At 40.8% G+C, this 19,484-nt stretch overlaps 2 protein-coding genes across 5 annotated transcripts; one reads left to right on the forward strand and one right to left on the reverse strand.

Moving 5' to 3' along the window:
* Positions 1–1,516: 1,516 nt before the first annotated feature.
* LOC117488739 (GTPase IMAP family member 8-like) lies at positions 1,517–11,513 on the reverse strand. Of its 4 annotated transcripts, none has more exons than XM_034137806.1 (4): positions 11,468–11,513; positions 8,307–8,445; positions 7,321–7,387; positions 1,517–5,062 (listed from the first exon to the last, which is right to left on the reverse strand). In XM_034137806.1, the coding sequence occupies exons 3-4, from the start codon at positions 7,337–7,339 to the stop codon at positions 2,679–2,681; spliced, it is 2,403 nt and encodes an 800-aa protein (XP_033993697.1). In that variant the 5' UTR covers positions 7,340–7,387; positions 8,307–8,445; positions 11,468–11,513; the 3' UTR covers positions 1,517–2,678. The 4 variants fall into 4 exon arrangements, 3 of the variants coding, with proteins under 3 accessions (XP_033993697.1, XP_033993696.1, XP_033993698.1); XM_034137805.1 differs by having other exon boundaries at positions 7,321–7,390; XR_004556549.1 differs by lacking the exon at positions 1,517–5,062 and adding an exon at positions 6,841–6,892 and having other exon boundaries at positions 7,321–7,390.
* A 5,758-nt stretch (positions 11,514–17,271) lies between these two features.
* Positions 17,272–18,577, forward strand: LOC117488967 (transmembrane protein 125-like). Its single transcript, XM_034138163.1, has one exon. The coding sequence runs from the start codon at positions 17,571–17,573 to the stop codon at positions 18,264–18,266; it is 696 nt and encodes a 231-aa protein (XP_033994054.1). The 5' UTR covers positions 17,272–17,570; the 3' UTR covers positions 18,267–18,577.
* The last annotated feature ends 907 nt before the right edge of the window (positions 18,578–19,484 follow it).

The raw sequence follows: 19,484 nt of genomic DNA on the forward strand, positions 1-19,484 counted from the left end.
TAAATGTTGATTATTATTTACATTCATTCATCCATCATTCTGGAGTCTCCCAGAATGCAACAGGCATCCATATGGCTAACAAATAGCTAAATACACACATTAATAAGGTGGTGCCAAATAAATGACATGAAAAAAGACATGAGCATCTTTTTTGCTTGATTGCTAGAATAACTGCTATTTTTAATTATATGAGGGCAGTATTAATAACAAATGGACATTGTAATTTGCAACATGGTGAAACAAACACCAAAAGCCCTGCTACAGTTGCTTAGTAACTGTACTTATTGATGGCACAGCAAACTATACAAGATGATACAAGGTTTAGCAAAAACAACTAATAATATTTATTATATTAAACAAATATGCCCTGGCTTGTGTCTTGACCTGTTAAATGTTGCAGCTGCAAGGAGTTGTGGGACAGCATTATCTCATTTTCAGTTGTAAGGATGGTCCAGTGTATCATTTGCTAAAGGGGGTATTAAAGGTAGGATTAAAAACCCTTTCCTAACAACTAAAGAATTCAAAGAGCTTATCATGGCTGCCATGTAGGTACTTCTGGGTCATATTATCCATGTAAGGAACCTTCTTAAGCAAAAAAAAAAACACTATTCGACTCGAACGCAACCCAGAACCAGGTTCCCAGCATACCTTGGCTGCTGATCTCCAGCTGAGACACTCCTATCTCTCCACCAGCAGCAGGCGCCCTAACCACACAACACTGCCACTTGGGAAAATCAGAACATCTCTAAGGTTGATAGCCATGGAGGAACAACATCTAAACATTTTGATAATTCGGCAGCACAGTTCACAACTTTTTATCTTGGTAGCGTTGGCCTGGATTCACTTCAAAAACAGCTGGACTATGACCCTGCCCAGCCCACAACAATTAGTATTTTTAAGTACTGGTATGCACTAGTGACGCGAGTGCAAGGTACACGGTTGTGGCTGTTTTCAAATGTTATGTGACCACTTTCAACAAACACTCTCCAGCCACAATTGTCACTGCAGGAGTTAGTACACTCTGCATTGATCTATGACTCAATATGGGTGATTCTTACAGTAACTGCTGACCACACCTACTTCAGACAATGCAAGCAAAATTCTGTATTCCCATCAGATTACTGTTACATTTCTAAAAACAATTATAAACTGGATTACAAAAATTGTCACTAAAAAACTAAAAAGAGCGTATTGGGTTTGTTGTAAAAGGATCAGATTGTATTTCTTCTCTGTAAGCTGTACTGTAGGCTAATACTTTAAGTAAATCTATACGCCTACTGCCTGAATCTGCTGTATGGTGTTCACTTTCTTTGTTTCAGTAGCTCAACCTATATTGAATAGTGTGTGTGGGGCTCAAGTGTCGATTCAACTAAATGAAAGGCAGGTTTTCCTATAAATACAATCTCTGAGCAGAAGACACATTTTAGATAATAAATATCTTGGTTTCTTCTTTTGTAAGGTCACATTGTTCTGTTTTATAACATAATTCACTTAAGTAAAAAACATCACATAGATATTTATTTTCTCATGTATTTATTATAATTACATTCAATAGTGAGGTTATCCAAAAACAACAATACGTAATTAGGTTACAATAATTGTACATGTTGATAGTCAGATTACATTTTTTACAGGTAACTAGTCAACAGAATACATTTTAAAAGTAAGCCTCCCGCAACTTTGATCTTCACTGGTAATGTTATCGAAGATGTCCTTTCAAGTTAAAACCAAAACGGTTGCATTAGTGCTTTAATGCTTAAAAAGGTCTTTCTTTTTCTCATACTGCCTGTGCTGCAGCACCTCTTTTCACCCTCTGTCTGAAACCAGAGGCAAGTCTGCTCTGATTGGTTAACTCTGTTGTAATTGGTCATCCGCTTAGAGATGTCCCGCCCCTTAGCATCACAAACAATATGTTGAAGAACCAGCCAATAGTAGCGGGAATGTTACGTAAACAAAGGAGTACAATCGAGGCATTTCAGGCATAAAAGCATAATAGGACCCCTTTAAATGATTATGTTACATTAAAGTAAAACAAAATATATGCGTGCCAGCCTCCCTGGACTACCAACTCTGCTGTGATTCTTCAGAACACACAGATGGATATTATTCAATGAAATTAAATTAAATTAAATTAAATTCAAGTTTATTTATATAACCCAAAATCACAAATCCTATTTGTCTCACAAGTCAACAAACAAAATTGGCAATGTAAAACAATGTAAAAACAACAAACATAATTTAAAAAGGAACATAACACAATGACACAAATACAGTTAGAGTACAATACAATTCCATAAAACGAAGGGTCCATGAGGATGTATGAAAGGGGGTTTAAAACCAGTCTTAACTGTATGCTGTACTAAAGAGGAAAGTCTTTAACCTACTCTTAAATGTGTGGACTATATTATTATTATATTAGATATGAGGCCAACTCTGCTACGTGTCTCTGTGTGTGTATCCAGACCGACTAACACTTCAGCCATAGAGTTTTTCTCACCGGGAAGAGTCTGGCTGTGAGGTAGTGCGGTCTTCTTTCAAACGGAAGGTTGTGGGTTCGCAGCTGCAGTCATCATGTGGATGTATGCTTTGGCAGAATACTCAACCCCAAGCTGCTACTGATGGCATGGCCAATGTAGGAATGTCCATTACAAGTCTGTAGTGTGTATGCATGGGTATTCCTAACTGAGAAATATATAAGATAATAAATACGATAGAGACAACATCAGCACCACTATGCAGTATGTGTATTTTCTTCTCTTATAATGGTACTCCTCTTGCAGATTCCTGTAGTTGACCTTCCACTCCTCCAGGCTCTGTTTATCCTCTTCATGTATTCGTTCCCAGGTGTCCTTTCGCTCCCTATTCCAGGACTCTTGATCTCTCTTGACCTCTCTTCTAATCTGCTCCAGTTTCTTTGCATACGTTTCATTTTGCTCTCTTTCATACTGAACCTTTCCCTCTAACGCATCCAGTTTTCTTTTCCATTCCTGTCGCGTAGTGTCTTCCTGTTTCTTCCGTCCCCTTTCATCTTCCTCCCGTTCTTGCTTTCTCTTCTCACGCTCCTTGTTGATGCTTTGGTCCTTCTCCTTCAGCTGTTTTTCCCCCAGCTTTCTCTCCTCTTCTTTCATTTTGCGCTCCAGTGTTTTCATGTCATCTTCGTGTTTTCTTTGCAGGTTCTCCTCCTTTCTCTTCCTTTCTTCTTCTTTCTCCTTCAAAATCCTCTCCACTTGTTTTGCTGTGTATCCCTCGGTGTAGCAGCAGCCGCCATTTTCCTTCTCCATGGTCTCGATCTTGGTCAGCAGCTCCCTGACCTGCGTGCCCTCTGTGTCACCTTCGTTGAAGACCTGGTACCTCCCTCGACAGTCATTGATGAGTTTTTTGACAAAGCCACCACAGACGTCGGCATAACTCTCAGATAACTTATCTTCAGGTTCCTCTCCTCTGGTGAGTATAATGATGATGGAATCTTGAGACTTCTTGCCAAAATATTTCTTGATCAGTTCCACTGAGTGTTTTTCCTCTTGTGTAAGGTTTCCAATCTGCAGCACCAGTAAGAACACATGAGGTCCAGGAGCCAATATGCTGAGGCATTTTCTAACCTCTCGTCGGAGCTCATCATCAGACAGAGGTGTGTCAAACAAGCTAGGTGTGTTGACCACAGCGACAGATCGTCCATGAATCTCTCCTGTTGCTCTCTGGCACATGGTGGTCACACACTTCTGGGGGAAATGTTCTTCACCCAAAATGGTGTTTCCAATTGTACTCTTCACACCGACAGCCTTCCCGATCAGTACCATCCTGAGACGCTCTCTTTCGTCATCTTCTCCCATCTCACTTTTCTTTCTTGCTTTAAGTGTTCTGTTAGCGTTATCCAGCTCTTCAACCTTCTTCATCTGAGCCTTAGTGAACATCGTCATCGTGAAGCACCTGGATCCTTCAACTCTCGTCTGTTCCACAGCATCCAACAGCTCTGGGATCTGCTGCTGGTCCTTGATGTTGAGAACAGCATATCTTTCTCCACAGCTCTGACAGAGCTCCTGGATGTCTTTGTTTTCCTGTATAAAGTCAACGACCGCTGGAGCTGTGGGATCTGTCTCCACGGTGAACAGAATCATGGTGAAGTCGTTGACTTGAGAGCTGAATGTGTTCTGGATGGTCTCTAACTCTCCCTTGTCTTCATCAGTGAGGGGACCCACAGGTAGGACCAGGACGAAGGCATGGACGCCCTCAGGATCACAAAGGGAGATGCACCTGAATGATTCCTCCATCACTTCCTGCTGAGGTCTTCCGCACAAGGCAGGCAGCTGCACCAGGGAAACCCGGCGTCCACACACCTCTCCCTGATGTTTAACACACTCTGATGAGTTGGAGGCTGAATGGAGCTCTGTCTGACCTAAAATGGCCTTGGCTGCTGAAGTCTTCCCTGCTCCTCGCCTCCCACACAGAACCAGGTTTAAAGCTACTTTGATGCATTCACACTTTATCATGATCAAACCTACATCCTCAACATAAAATTCATTGCCTTCATGGTGTCCAAAGATCTCCTTTGTAGTTTGACCCAGACGTGTTAACAGCTCTGACTGGTCAATGTCAATGTTCTGCCTCAAATATCTGTTTCTACACTTTGCAATCATGTCTTTTAAGAGTGGATGCTGCATAAAATCCATGACACCTGAACTCTCCTCTGTGGGTGGTGATATCAGAATCAGTGCATGATCAAAAGATTGATCACCAAAGAGTTCCAAGACTCTGCAAAGTCTCAGTTTGTAATCCTCAGTGAACTCTTCAGGCTGTAGAAGCAGCAGGAACACATGAGGTCCAGGATCAGAGAGGCTCACACAGTCGTTCACATACTCTGTCAGTTTGTTTTCAGAGATGTTGGCGTGCAGCAGATCTGGGGTGTTGATGAGAACTATCTCTTTTCCTTTCAACTGCCTACTGACTTTCAGACAGCGGTCCGGTTCTTCTTCAGTGTCAAACACAGTCTTTCCTAGTATGTAGTTCCCCACTGAACTCCTCTCACACCAGCTGTTCCCCAGCAGAACAACCCTCAGCTCAGACACTGAAAATAAAAACACAGAATTAGAAGAATAACTCTAACTAAATACTTAAAGAGAACATATTATGCACATTGTTAAGGTACATTTGTGCCTCTACTGTGCCATTTTTACATGCTCAAATTTTTTTCATACTGCCTGTGCTGCAGCACCTCTTTTCACCCTCTGTCTGAAACCAGAGCCCAGTCTGCTCTGATTGGTTAGCTGGCCTGTTGTCTGTCTGCCCCTTAGCCTATAAAGTACACTGTGTTTGAGTGCTAGCTAATAGAAGCGCGAGTGTTACTAAGTGACGTCATTATGTGACAGAAGTAAACAAAGCAGTCCAATAGAGGCTTCTCAGGCAGAAGGGGGGGGGGGGCGGGGGGAAGTGTGTGGGAGATTCTCTCCCACACACAAATTTTGAATTGTAGCTTTTGCAGACCATTTACATGCACAAAACCCTATATAACACTCAGGGATCGGCAACCCTAGGCACGCGGTACCGTAACCAGTGGCACACTAGGAATAAGTGGAATAAGTGTGCAAAATATTTAAATTGTATTTTCGGATCCTGAACGAGACCACCGCCAGAGCGCGACTCCCCGTTACCTGCAGAAGGAAGCCATGCACGCCATGCACGCAACGCAGCGCAGAAGGATAACTTCTAGGCCCCGCTCTCTTTAATGGTGAAACGATCAGGGGTGTAATGCTGCCGGAGCACGCCGGAGCGCGCCGGGGAGCGCCGCACCGGAACGCCGCTCCAGCACTTCACAAATTGCAGTACCCATAAGGAGCAGTACACATGCCGCAGTGTGTTTAGTTGAAAGCCCAGTGGCGATCTGCTCATCTGTCATCGAAAATAATATGCTACACAGGGGCGGACTGGCCATCTGTGTGTTCTGGAGAATCACAGAACGGCCGGTCGTCAGGGGGCCGTTGACGGCCGGCTCGGTTCGCTGACGGCCGGCACCGCCCTTTATTTAAATTTGTTTAAACGGCATCATTTAAGTTGCGCTGACAGGCGAAAGAGGTCCACAGCTTCCCCGCACACTCGCCCCCCCCCCCCCCCCCCCCCCCCCCCCCCCCCGCCCTCCTGTTGACAGTTCATGATGAAGTGACAGTTTTAAAGGTGGACTTGAGTAATTGTGTCAGCTGTTATCATCCTCAACATGCAAAATCCCCAATGATCTTGCAAATATTAAACTAAAACAAAGATGTTGTACCCATAACCTACTCCCCCTGTAGTTTAGAAGGTAATATACGAAGGGAAAGTTGTGACTTAGTTCAGTTCAACTCACTGTTAGGTGGCAGCCATTGATAGCTGCGGTTCCGATTCACAGGTAGCAGATGATCTGACACTATAAGAATACAGAACATTCACATTTGATTAAAGGGTGTATGCCAAGTGTTTTATTGACTGGTTCCATTATTGTGAATGCACCTTGATTAAAACAGACTCAGTTCAGTTAAACTCACTGTCAGAGACCACCGCCAGAGCGCGACTCCCCGTTACCTGCAGAAGGAAGCCATGCACGCCATGCACGCAACGCAGCGCAGAAGGATAACTTCTAGGCCCCGCTCTCTTTAATGGTGAAACGATCAGGGGTGTAATGCTGCCGGAGCACGCCGGAGCGCGCCGGGGAGCGCCGCACCGGAACGCCGCTCCAGCACTTCACAAATTGCAGTACCCATAAGGAGCAGTACACATGCCGCAGTGTGTTTAGTTGAAAGCCCAGTGGCGATCTGCTCATCTGTCATCGAAAATAATATGCTACACAGGGGCGGACTGGCCATCTGTGTGTTCTGGAGCCATCCATCGCTGCTGCTCTGTTTCACAGGTGGCGGATCATCTGACCCTATAAGAGTACACAACATTGATACATTCACATGTTTTCTTTAATGTAAGGGAACATGCAAGGGTTTTATTAACTGTTTCCAGTTTTGTGAATGAACATTTTTTGTCAAAAAGACTGCAGCAGCAGAGAGGCAAAAAGCTAAAGTGAAAATATTGATTTTGTGTGTAATCCATCACAGTGAACTGCAGGTCCACAGAATGGTACTATAGTAACAATGGTTATAATACATACACACGTACATAAATACATCCATCCATTCATCCATCCATCCATTCATACATCCATCCATACATACATACATACATACATACATACATACATACATACATACATACATACATACATACATACAAAAACAATTAGAAGAAATGGACATGGTGCTCTTAAATTACTTTTAAAGCAGACGACAGGATAAAGTCTAAACTCACCTGTTGCTGCTGTCTCCATAATGTCACTCTGCAGGACACATCAGAGACTGATTCCACTGGACACCAACTGCTGGATTTGAGAACATATGGAGAGAAAAATATAAAATCATTTGCTACTGCCCCCTGTTACATCAGTTAACCTGCCAACACACGCTAACAAGAACACATTATGTTTACCTTCCTAGCAGCACGTTCATTGAACTTAAGCTAATCATTCATCTTTATCACCAAGTAGTTGGACATTTTTACTCTTTCAATGTGACATTGTTAACCTTGGAGAGTGGGACTTATCCTTTAAAGCCATGTGTCCACATAGCATCTATTTCTGTCAGAAAGACGCCGGGAAAAGCATGGGAGAATCCAGGAGGGGGCCCACGGGGGGCCAATGCCCATGTTACATTGAGATTTGACTGCCCTGTGACCCCCCTTTCTAAAGAAGAGTCTATGATAATACCATTTGTAATACTGTTGCAGCAAAGACTGTGCTGTAACTTGAGCCGAAGGTGTCGAAATACATGTATGTTCTGATTTTAAAGTCTTATTTGTACTGTGTTTTTGACACAAGTTATTTGAAAAATAATGGGATATGTCTCCCCCCTCTCATACAATAACTGGCTACAGCATGCCCCCCTGGTGAAATTGACCTAGAACTGCCACTGTAGAAATGCTTTCTTCAAGCGTTTAATCTAAATAAACTATGACAACAATATCTTTACAACATTCATCGCTATTATATGACAGACTAGAAATCCCCTTATGTTTTATTATATATTTGTGCTACTGTACATTTGTTTGACATCGTTTTTTTTCCATGAGCAACAACCAAAAGATACACTTTGAATGAACATCGCAGAATCCAATCTGCTCCCACTAACGGGCTTATTTGGTCTTCGCTATGATAGTTTCTCTCTGAAAGACACAGCCAAAAACAAGCTTCACCATCAATGTATCTTTCTGAAAGGCTTCTCTTATTCATGTGAACATACCTGAATTCGATGCTGTTGTCTCTGGCGGTCTGCCGCAGGTTTTTCAACAAACGATAAGGGAGAGTCCAGCCGATGCCATCCAATTATTTAAGTTATAGTGGCAGTTACAAGCTGTGATTGGTCCATATGATAACCAGGCCTGGGTAGTGAAAACATAGAAAATAGTTTAAAACACAATGATGTGGCATTTATTACAAATGACCATAAATAAATAAAAAAAGCCATTTACACTTAAGTCATGTACAATTAAATGTTCTCTTTGTAAAAGTGAATTTGTTGAATCAACTCTGAAGGAAAACAGCACTAAAGTAAACTGTTACTTTCATACCAGCACCGTAAAGTAAAGGTTAATGCACAGCAAGGAAGTACTCATCTCAACATCAAAAAATGTAAAAGTAGAAGTATTCTAGGAATTACAACTAAAAGTCCTGCATTCAACATGTTACTCAAGTAAAAGTACAAAGGTATTCAAAGTACTCTTTATGCAGATTGATCCATTTCAGAATAATATATATGATATGTTTAATTATAATATTGATGCATTAAAGTGTTCTCAAAGCTGGTAAAGGTGCAGCTAGTTTGAATGACTTTGTATACTGCAGGGGAGCTTGTGAATTTACTCCAGGTGGAACTAAAGTCTGATTTAAGTGGTGATTATATTTCACATCATTAATCCAAATCTGTAAAGTAACTAAAGGTATTAAATGAAGCTCAGCGCACGTTCTTTCAGGAAGACTTACACTCTCATTCTCACATCCTCTCGCCCTTTCTTTAGATAAGCAAGGATGCATCACACCCCCAACTAAACCAATCAGACTCATCTCATCTCCCACAAACCAATCACAGCGCATCTGGCACCTTTTCAAATCTGCTTTCTTCTCCCCTGTCAGCTGTCATTTAAGGAGAATCGATGCAGCCCTCCTCTTCCACCCTGTTCACCTCCAGGCCCAGGCCAAGCCCAGAAGAACTCTCATCACTCCAGATCTTCATTATTCCCTTCAGCTCTTCACCACCACCAGTATTTATTTTACCACGGCAATAAATATTGAAAGTTATCTCACTAAACAAACTTGAAGTCTCTCCTGATTTAAATAAATGCAGTGGAGTAAAGGTACATGATTTGCCTTTGAATTGTAGTGGAGTAGAAGTACAAAGTAACGTAAAATGGAAATACTCAAGCACAGTACAAGAAAGTATCTCAAAATTGTACTTAAGAACAGTACTTGAGTAAATGTCCTTAGTTACAGTTACCCACTGTTTACAAACTATTACTGACTCACTGAGAGCTGAGAGCAGGGCCGGTTTTTGGCATAGGCGACATAGGCGGTCGCCTAGGGCGCCAGATCTTAGGGGGATGTTGGTTTATCAGGCGCCCGCAGCTCACAGCCAAAGTGCGAGTGAGCGTGGGAGTGAGCGAGGGAGAGAGAGAGAGGGTGCACCGGTACCGGCGCTGTTGTTGTTAGCATCTGGTGCTAGCTGCTCTAACAGATATAAGAAGAAGATGTTTCTACAACAAGGGTGGAGGCTGAGAGGCTCAGTGAGGTAAAAGACTCTGAGTGTTTAGATAGTTAACTTTAGTCTAAGTTGTCTCAGTGGGTCTCAAAAGTTTTGATCACAATTTATGTAAACAAATATTTCCAAGGCACTTCTTTATAATTATTGGGATAAACAGGTTTGAAATGATTTCAATGTATACTATAGGACAGTAAACCAAAAATATCGTTTAAAACTGTAGAGCCAGCTAAAATCTCGCCTAGGACATCAAATTGGCTAGAACAGGTGTTGTGTCAAATTATGCACCCCTCATGAAATGCACCCCCTGGCCTGCCGTAAAAAGCACCCCCCAAAAAAAGATGCTTCTATTAATCCCACCCTCAAGCACTTTGGAGGGTATAGTTGTAGGACTAGTACCAATAAATGGAGCAAGTTTCATGTATGTGACACGTTTATTGTCAGAGATAGCAAGGGGTGCATATCGTGGCAACCAGGCTGTTCATAAAAAGCACCCCCCAAAATAAAAAAAATTCTATTAATCCCACCCTCAAGCACTTGATGTAAAAATAAACAATACATTGTAAAGCACAAGTACAACCAAAGGTATACAGACAGGACGTCACAATTAAATAAAAACATATATTAAATAAAATATTAACTGAATTATAAGTGACGAATGAATGCAAAATCCAGGATTCGACCACCCAACCATCAAAAAGACAACATAGAATAGCGGACTATACATTCAAATGCGCGTTCCCGTGTCAAGGGGTGCATTTCACGACGGGGGTGCATAATTTGACACAACACCGGCCCTGGCTGAGAGCAAAGAGAAGACACACCTTCATACTCACAAACACTTAAATCAGACAAGGTAAATTAAAACGGTAGGCCTATACACATTTTAAAAAGAACATTTTAAAACCGTGTAAAGTTATTTTCTTTGTGGTTTATAAACCTGAACTCATCTCAAGCTTACTTGCGTCATCTCTTCTATGTTTTACCTTACAGGAGATGTAGAGTACATTGAAGGAAACCAGATGCTTCTTTTATGTGCACTATTAACATGTCGTTCTTTAAAAAGTTATTAAACCGTCTGAATGAGAGAGAAACAACACAGTAAAATAACGTGCCGCTTCCTTCTTTTGTGATATCTGAAATGGCGGTTGAACATTTCATTTGGCACTACGACATGAACATTTGTCAGTCGGTTCAGTAAATATGTTAATCTCCGATTTTTTAAATAAAACAACCACTGAATAAAAACAGCACTTCTCGGTTCATAGTGCAACACAGAACATCATGTTTTGTTGTAACTGATAGTTCGTCTGTTCCTGCTTCAAACACATAAAAAGCCCGTAAAAGTGGCTACATAAAACACGCTGTTGCATTGCAATACATTAAACATACAGTAAAACTACATTGTTCCAACACAAATCTATTATGTGAATTATGAATTGGAAATGGGGGACCCTGATGTAAACAAGACGAAAGTCTTTCTCTGGTCTGCATCCCCTTAACAATTGTATGTTTTGAGCTGTACTGTACTGTACCCAATATACAAGCTGTTAATAAACTTTTCAATCAATCAATCAATGTCTGTATTATCAACCCTATTGATCCAGATTCAGTCATTTTACTTGATTAGCTTATTTTTTCTAACTCACCTCCTTTAATTCTTGCTGCGACATACTGTAGGGACGAAAGTGAAAGTATAAGAAAGTTCCGTGAATAAAAAAATAAAAAAGTCTCCCAGCAGCAAAATATGTTTTTTTCAAGCCAGTGGTTGAAAAGGTATTCCTATTCTTTATTTGAGTAAAGGTACAAATACCACCCTGTAAAAATACTCAATTTCAAGTAGCCTACTGCATCGAGAATGGTACTGAGAAAAACTTTTTGTACAAGTAAAAGTATTTAAGTATGATTAGGAAAATGTACATTGAGTATTAAGGACAATATTACATCACATTTGTAGAAGAAGCTTAAACTTAAACCATCTGGTTTCTGCAGATGGACCTCTTAAAGTGCATAGATAATTCTCCCCATATGTTCTTACTGTGTCATATAGGCTATATAAACATGGACCACAGTAACAAATATTACCAAAGTGACATTTCTGAAATATTAAATGAAAATGAAAGGAAATGGTTGCAGCATCCTGTCCACCCTTATAAATGAACATGACTCCAATTAGTTTGATTGTTTAAAACAATTGAAATGAAAATAACTGCAATAAACGCATAACCTTTTAGGCCTACATATAAACCACTGTGTGGATCACAATAAAAAAAATGTTCTAATAAACACCACCCATCCCAGTAAACACCTGGAAATGTAGACATGTTTGGACAATTATGAGCGTGAAGGGGATTTACAACTTTTGTGGACATGAAGGAGAGTTGGAATGTCCCATGAAACAATTTTAACAATTCTTCTTACAGTTAACTGAAAGTTATAATTTTTCTGGATGAAATAGACTCTAGAAAACACATTCAAGCCATCATTCTTCAATCATAACATTTATTCATTATTGTAACACCAATATCAAGTGGAAACACAGCAAGTGAATCAACATCTATCAGGCTGTCATGGACCAACTAAGGATGCGGAGCAGGGTAATTTGGGTAAACCCAAATTAGACAGAAGAGAAGAATTTAAAATAAAAGTACCTTTATTTAAGGTTACATTACATCCATGGTGGTAAGGCCAAATAAAACAGAACAACACATTCTAGTGAGCTACCATTAGAAAACCAGTAAATAAATATAAGCAGAACTAATCAAAAGGTCAAGACACAGCTGGAAAAACCCAGGCGAAACTAATCAGACAATCACACAGGTGGGAAAACGAGAGACAAGGATTAAAAAGAAACATACCACAGGGGGGAAACACTTTTCAAAATAAAACAGGAAACACAAAGACACAGCATGACACCACCATATTTTTACAATTGAAACGGTGAAGGCACTTGTAAATGAGAAGGTATTCCATAATGTTAATACTTTTGTGTTTCTTCTCAACCTCGTTACCGAAGATTTCATTACTCTTCTTTTTTTTTCTTTTTACAAAATGACTGACAATGACAAAGAGCTTGGTTAGATAATGATGAAATTTGATTCATACCATCTACAGTACCATCCATCCATACGGCCATCCATCTATCCATAATGTATTATGTCATTTTGCACCCTGCCTCTTTTTCTTCTATACAAAAAGGGTAACATTTGGATGGATCTTTGAAGATTATAATTTGATATTTGGTTTCATTGATGTTCAACTAAACTGATACAAAAGATGAATTGCAAGTGTGCATTTTGTCCACCAGGGGGAGAAAGTGTATTTTGAGCTCAACACAAAGGGGGCGACTCCCCATTCATAACACTGAGATGTTCAGTAGTAGGTTAACTCTCTTAATGAATTCATTCAGTTTAGTAGGACATTTGTATTCTTCGTATTCTTTTGGCTATTTAACTGAGTTTCTGTCTTAATTATTTTAATGTTTTTTTGTAAAGTACTTTGAATTGTCTTGTGTTAAAATTTGCTATATAAATACATGTATATAGCACATTTTAAGCTGTGTGTTTTAGGGTCATTCAGCAAGCTTTTAACTGGCAAGTTACTAATTAATATCATGACTAAGCTGACATGCGCTTTCAGTCACATGAGAGGGGAACTTTGGTCATAAACGTACGGAATGCCTCTACGCCCTGAAATAGCTTAAAACTTGAAGTCACTTGAGGCCCTATTGAGATTGCATACTGAAAATGTAAATGATATCAGATAAATATGTGCAGTTTAACCTTTTATCGATATATAATGAATGTGTCAATCAGAGCCTTCTATCTGCAACTTCTCAGTACAGGACATGAACAGATGCAATTTAAAACATTACCAATGGCCTCGTTCCAGCCAGTTGTACTACAAGCATGCCAGGATTTATGAAAACAATGTCCTTGTCTTGCAACAACACAATGGAATCAAGCCATTATTATTGTAATCATATTAGTTGCACCTGCATTTGGGTTAGGGTTAGGGTTAACCCATTTGACAATACAAATTGCCAACTGTAGACAAGGCTACCAAAAAAGCAGATGTGCCAGAAGATTGATTAGCTACAGACAAAAAAACAAGAAAGTGTACTAGCTTCTAAGATGCCATGATGGAAAGTAAATGTAACCATAGCAGGCAGGTAGTCATGTCAAGTCAAGTTTAGGTATGAAAGGAATTATATGACATTTTGTGACTTTCCAAATATTAAATGATTCAACATTAAGGCTAACAAGTTTGAGATATTAGCTTAGCACAACGACTGGAAATAAGGGCAGCCAGGCAAGATAACCTCTAAATTTGAACGATGAAGCTTAAGCGTAATTTGCCAGAAATTAACAAACTAAGGTATCAACCCAGCTCTGTCTGATGGTAAAATAATCTGCATAACAGTTGTAAAGGCCAATGTTTGACATGTATCTCAGTTACTTCTTAGCTGGTTGCAGGGACTTCCTGGAGTTTTAAGTTATTAAATGATGGTCAGCGCAAGGTCTTTCAGGAAGAATGTCTCCTACACTCTCATTCACAAATCCTCTCTCACTCACTCGCCCTTTCTTTCAATAAGCAAGGGCGCAAGCAACATACCCCCAGCTAAACCAATCGGACCCGTCTCATCTCCCACAAGCCAATCACAGCACATCCGGCAAACGTTTAAATCTGCTCTTTTCTCCCCTGTCAGCATTGTTCAGGAGAATCGATGCAGACCTCCTCCACCTCCTTCACCTCCAGTTCATCAGCTCCAGGGCCAGGCCAAGCCCAGAAGAACCCTCATCACTCTAGATTTCTATTTCCCTTCAGCTCTTCACCACCACCAGTGTCTAGACCCCGGGGGGTAAATCCATCACAGCACGATGGGTTTTTTAGGATTCCTAAAGCAGAATTTTGAAAAGAGGGCTAATTTTGTCAAAAGCACAATTCACACAGCCAAACACAGGAATTATACAAAGATTTACTTTTTTTTTTAAAAAGGTTTTGTCACCGTAATTTGGCCCTCACATGGTTCATACCATCCTTTTCTTTGCATTTCATTTCATTAAGCTGATGTTTTATCTAAAGAGACTTACATTTAGTACAATCAAATACTAATGAGGATACAAATTCAGATCAGCACAAATCCTGCAAGTACATTAGCTTCAAATCTTTTAAAGTTTTACAATAAATGTCAACTCTTGGAGCAGTTACAGACTTCTAAGTGTAATCTTAAACATACCTTCCTTTTATAAATTCTGTTTTTAAAAAAAAGAAATTATTGTAAGTACAAAAATATATTATACAAGCAAAAAACCAGTAACTGCAAGCTGCTGGAAATGTTTTCTCTCTCTCCACACAGTTTGCACTGCAATCAGAACAGAAGGTAATATAAATAGATTTAAGTGCATAAAAGTAGCAAAACCGTTAGTTGAGCCAAAAAAAACTGGCACACTCAACTTTTGCTTTTTAAAGTGCTTACGCCTGTGGTGAGTGAACAATTAAAGTGGACCTATCATGCTATATTATAATAATATAGTGTAGGACCATACCTATATAAGGCATATTTATACTTTTTTTTTTTCAAAATACCAAACAGATCATGCATTTTAGCCATGCCTCATTTCGCTCAATTTGCACTTTTTTAGCTCTGTTTTTGCAAGGGCTGATTCTGTGAGAACAGCACCACCTACAGGCCTGGCATATGTACTACAGCGTCTCCAGCGCTTTCGAACGGCATTGGCCGTGGCTGTCTCCTCCTGATTGGTGGAGTTGGCCCAATAGCCGTAGCGCCACTGTCCTGACGTCAGGACAGTGTTCAAATCTGGATCAGTTTTTATCAGATCCGTTGCAGCCCCTTTTTTAGAGATTTGGGTATGGAGGAAAATAGAGAGGGTTGTGTTTTCTGACACTTGGTGAGTTCCCTGGAACACTGGGGACACATATTCATGTATAAAAGACGTACAAAAGTGCATTTTGCATGATAGGTCCCCTTTAATGTATGCACCTGAGAGTCTTAGCAGCTCGCTTCATCAACTGGTTTGTATAGGAGTATTTTGAAAGTCAATTCATTTTTGCATAAGTTATCAGTTAACAGAAGTTATCTCATTTTAGTCATAAAGAGCACATGTAGACCAAACTCTTCAAGAAAAAGAGGTTAAAGAAGTACTCAGATGAAAGTAAAAGTAGTAACACTACAGTGTAGAAATACTTTTACCTAAGTAAAATTACAAAGGTAATAGCATCAAAATATACTTAAAGTACCACAACTAGAAGTACCCATGTGAAAAATGGCCATTTTCGTAGAAATATGTATCACTGGATTATAATAATCGATCCATTAATGTGTACATCTTTTTTAAATTTACATCTGGTAAAGTGTGAGCTAACTTCAATTGCCTTTTAAACTGCCAGGTATTCATTTATTTTTTGCATCAATTATATGAACCTGCAAAGTAACTACTGATCAATCTTGTTTAATAAATGTAGGCTAGTAAAACATTTATGGCCTCCAAATTGTAGTGGCATAGAAGTAGGGAGTAGCCTAAAATGGAAGTACTCAAGCAGGGTTAGGGTTAGGGTTAATAACGTGTGAGGGGCACAGCTTTGCTCCTTTAGTGTTAGTTCTCAATATTTCCTCTTTAAGAGTCGTCTTAATGTGTTAGCTATTGAAAAAAAACTGAAGCGGCTACAGTAGTAGTATCAACCCTCTTGTCTAACTCCAGAAGCCACAACAGAAAGGAAAGCAAATAAAGTGTATTTCCCAAAATGTCAATCTAGTCCTTTAAATTCAAGCAACATGTTTTAGCGGAACATTTTCAGGTGTATTACTGAAAGACAAAGATCAGCAGGCTTGTGTCAGTGAACGTCTCATTGAGAAGAGGCAGCGTTCGTTGTGGCCTATCTAAGAGGCTCAGCATAGTGTGTGGATGACGCTATCCTTACAATCACAGAAACCCCATTATCACTACACACTGACATCACTCAGCCTTCCACAGCAGCAACGCAACACCCATCCACAGCTCACACCCCCCCACCCCCCACCCACCCGCCTAAAGCAGCACAGTCATTGTGTTCTCCGGTCAGCCCATTGTCTGTGCGGGGGAATGCGGGACAATGTCGCCAATCTCTGTCCAAACCATGATCCTACACTGCTATTGTGACCTGTCTTTTTCCCCAGTTAACCAGTCAAGATGGTGTCCCCGTCTGATGAGAGGAGAAGGGGGGGGGGGTCCTCTGTCCTGCCTGGTACTGGGGAAAAGAGGGCAAAGATTATAAATCTGTGATGCTAGTACAGTGACTGTTGATCGTAAGAAGACATGTGGACGTGGTACATTCACTGTACCAAGCCTGAGTGTCAACACCATCATTCTCTCTTCACAGAGTGAGTATTACACAGTGGAGGTCAAGGCTGAGGGTCGTTATCGTCAGGATCATTCTTCCATCTACTCTGAGAAGAAGGCCATCCCTGAGAGGAGCTTGATCAAATGAGATTCACCCCCTCACCATTGGAGCTGGATTATTTCTTCATGAAAATCATATTTTTTACAGAATGAAGCAAGAAGGACAAACTACTTGAGCATTTTCTGAAGGCACTATTGTAATGCTTTGACAAAGGTTGCATGATGGGAGGCAGATGGAGGAAAGCGGGAGATGTCACTCATCTAACACCAAGTGGGTCTCCACAGAAGCCAGAGAACAGTTATATAAGACAAGGTGTCATGTTCTTCTTACAGCTTGAAATCGTCCCCTAACATGCAGACCTTCTACCAGCCCCGCCACATCATCCGTCACCCCCCAGCTCTCTACCTCGACCCCACACTGATGCAGCGGCGTGTCCTGGAAGATCAAGTGGAGCTGTGGTGGTTCAGAGAGCCCCGTCGATCCTTACTGTGCTACCTTGCCTCTGTGGCCCTTATAATGGGGCTGGGGCTGGGTGGCGTTGGCCTCCTCTCCACCACCACCAGCCTGTCCGGGGAATGGCGCCTCTGGGTGGGCACTACCCTCTGCCTCCTGGCTCTGGCTGTTCTTCTCAAGCTTCTTCTCAGTTCTGCCATCCAGGACATGAACTGTGTGCACAGCTGGCGTCGGATCGACCAGCTGAAGAGCGGGGGGAGGGCCGACCCCGCGCTGATGTTGGCCGTGGGGCTGGCAGTGATGATTTGTGGGACGGTGCTTCTCTGCATGGCAACAATTGGCAGCCAAAGTCACGACAGCAAGGAAATGTTTGTGTCCAGTCTGGTGTTGATGGCTGCCGGGGCGGGCATGGCTCTAGCTGTGGTCGCCTACAACGTGGTGTTATACGTTGAAAGAAGAAGGGAGCAGAGGAGGAGGATGATGATGAGGATGAACAGAGCGAGGGCGCTGGGGAGTCGGACTGTCAGGGTGTTCAGCGTCTCAGGAGGCCCGGCCAGGAGAGAGATTTCCTCCAGCAGGACCAGCCTTATCTGAAGGACTAATGGGCAAAATCACAAAAAAACAAAACTGATTTAGTTCCTTTGAAAGGACTGATCAGAATACATTTGTCCAGCGGGCTTTCAAACAACTAAATAAAGAAATACATTAAGGATTATTTGGTTCTATAGCTCTAGAGATCAATTCAGTCATTTTCCATATGCATACAATATTGTAATTTTGATCATTAAAAGTATACCTCCAAATAAGCTGCAGCACTGCATGCTTTAAAGAATGGCTACATTTTGAGGAAAACGTTTGAAACATGATTACATGAGTACTTACGGTTGAAAATAAAGAGTCAGTAAGGTGTTCAAATCAAATAAACAACTATTTCTGTGTTGGATTCTCTGTATGTTTTTCTACAATTGACTCAAAGAACAGTTTTGTTATTTTGTAATCTCACAACTGTTGAGATGCCTTCTGTGAAAAAGATTTCTGGCTTCGTGTTATTTTTTCAGGAGTATACCGACCAACTGGAAAAGCACAGGTGTGTTTCTCTTGCTGGTACTGCATGTTCCACTTGTATTTTTTACTGCTATTCTATGTTTTACAAATGAAAAACCACAAAGGATCCTAAAATTCCTCATATTAAAAAGAGTCATAATTCACCTTATACTATTATATAATGTTGGTCTAATGGGAAATATTTTTTAGCTTGTAGGGGGTATTTTTTTCAATCTAGAAATGAAAGACTGTCTATGATTTGAAAGCATTTTATTTTTTAGGTTTTACAGCAGAGATTCAAAACTTTTATTTTCTAGTTGTGGCAAGTGTGACTTTTTATGCACTCCTCAGTTGTAGCTCTCAGTGGGGAATGAGAGCACATTTTCAGAAGTCTATTCTGTCCTGACTGTCGGCTGACCTGGCACCTGTGTCAATATTAACATCTGGTGAGCGGTGCATCTTGATGTTTTGATGCAAACCATTGCATACACCTATTGTTAGCGTTTATCTAGAAGAGCTGCCCGAGACTTTGATGTTCTGTATCATTTCCAATAAATAAACCACATCTAACATTCCCTTCTAACCAAGCTAGTTAATGTAAGCGTAGCATAGCTGCTCTGCTGGATGTTTGCATTAATGTCAGCAGGTAGTCTTTTTGATTTAATAACTAGTTTTTCTGCTCTCTTTCGACCACATAGCGTCCTCTTTCGTCCTCTGCGCCAAAATCATCTTTAAGACCCCAACCGGTGGAACCAAATGTCCATCTAA

Source organism: Trematomus bernacchii, unplaced genomic scaffold (genome assembly GCF_902827165.1).
Source record: "Trematomus bernacchii unplaced genomic scaffold, fTreBer1.1, whole genome shotgun sequence".
NCBI classification, from domain to species: Eukaryota; Metazoa; Chordata; class Actinopteri; order Perciformes; family Nototheniidae; genus Trematomus; species Trematomus bernacchii.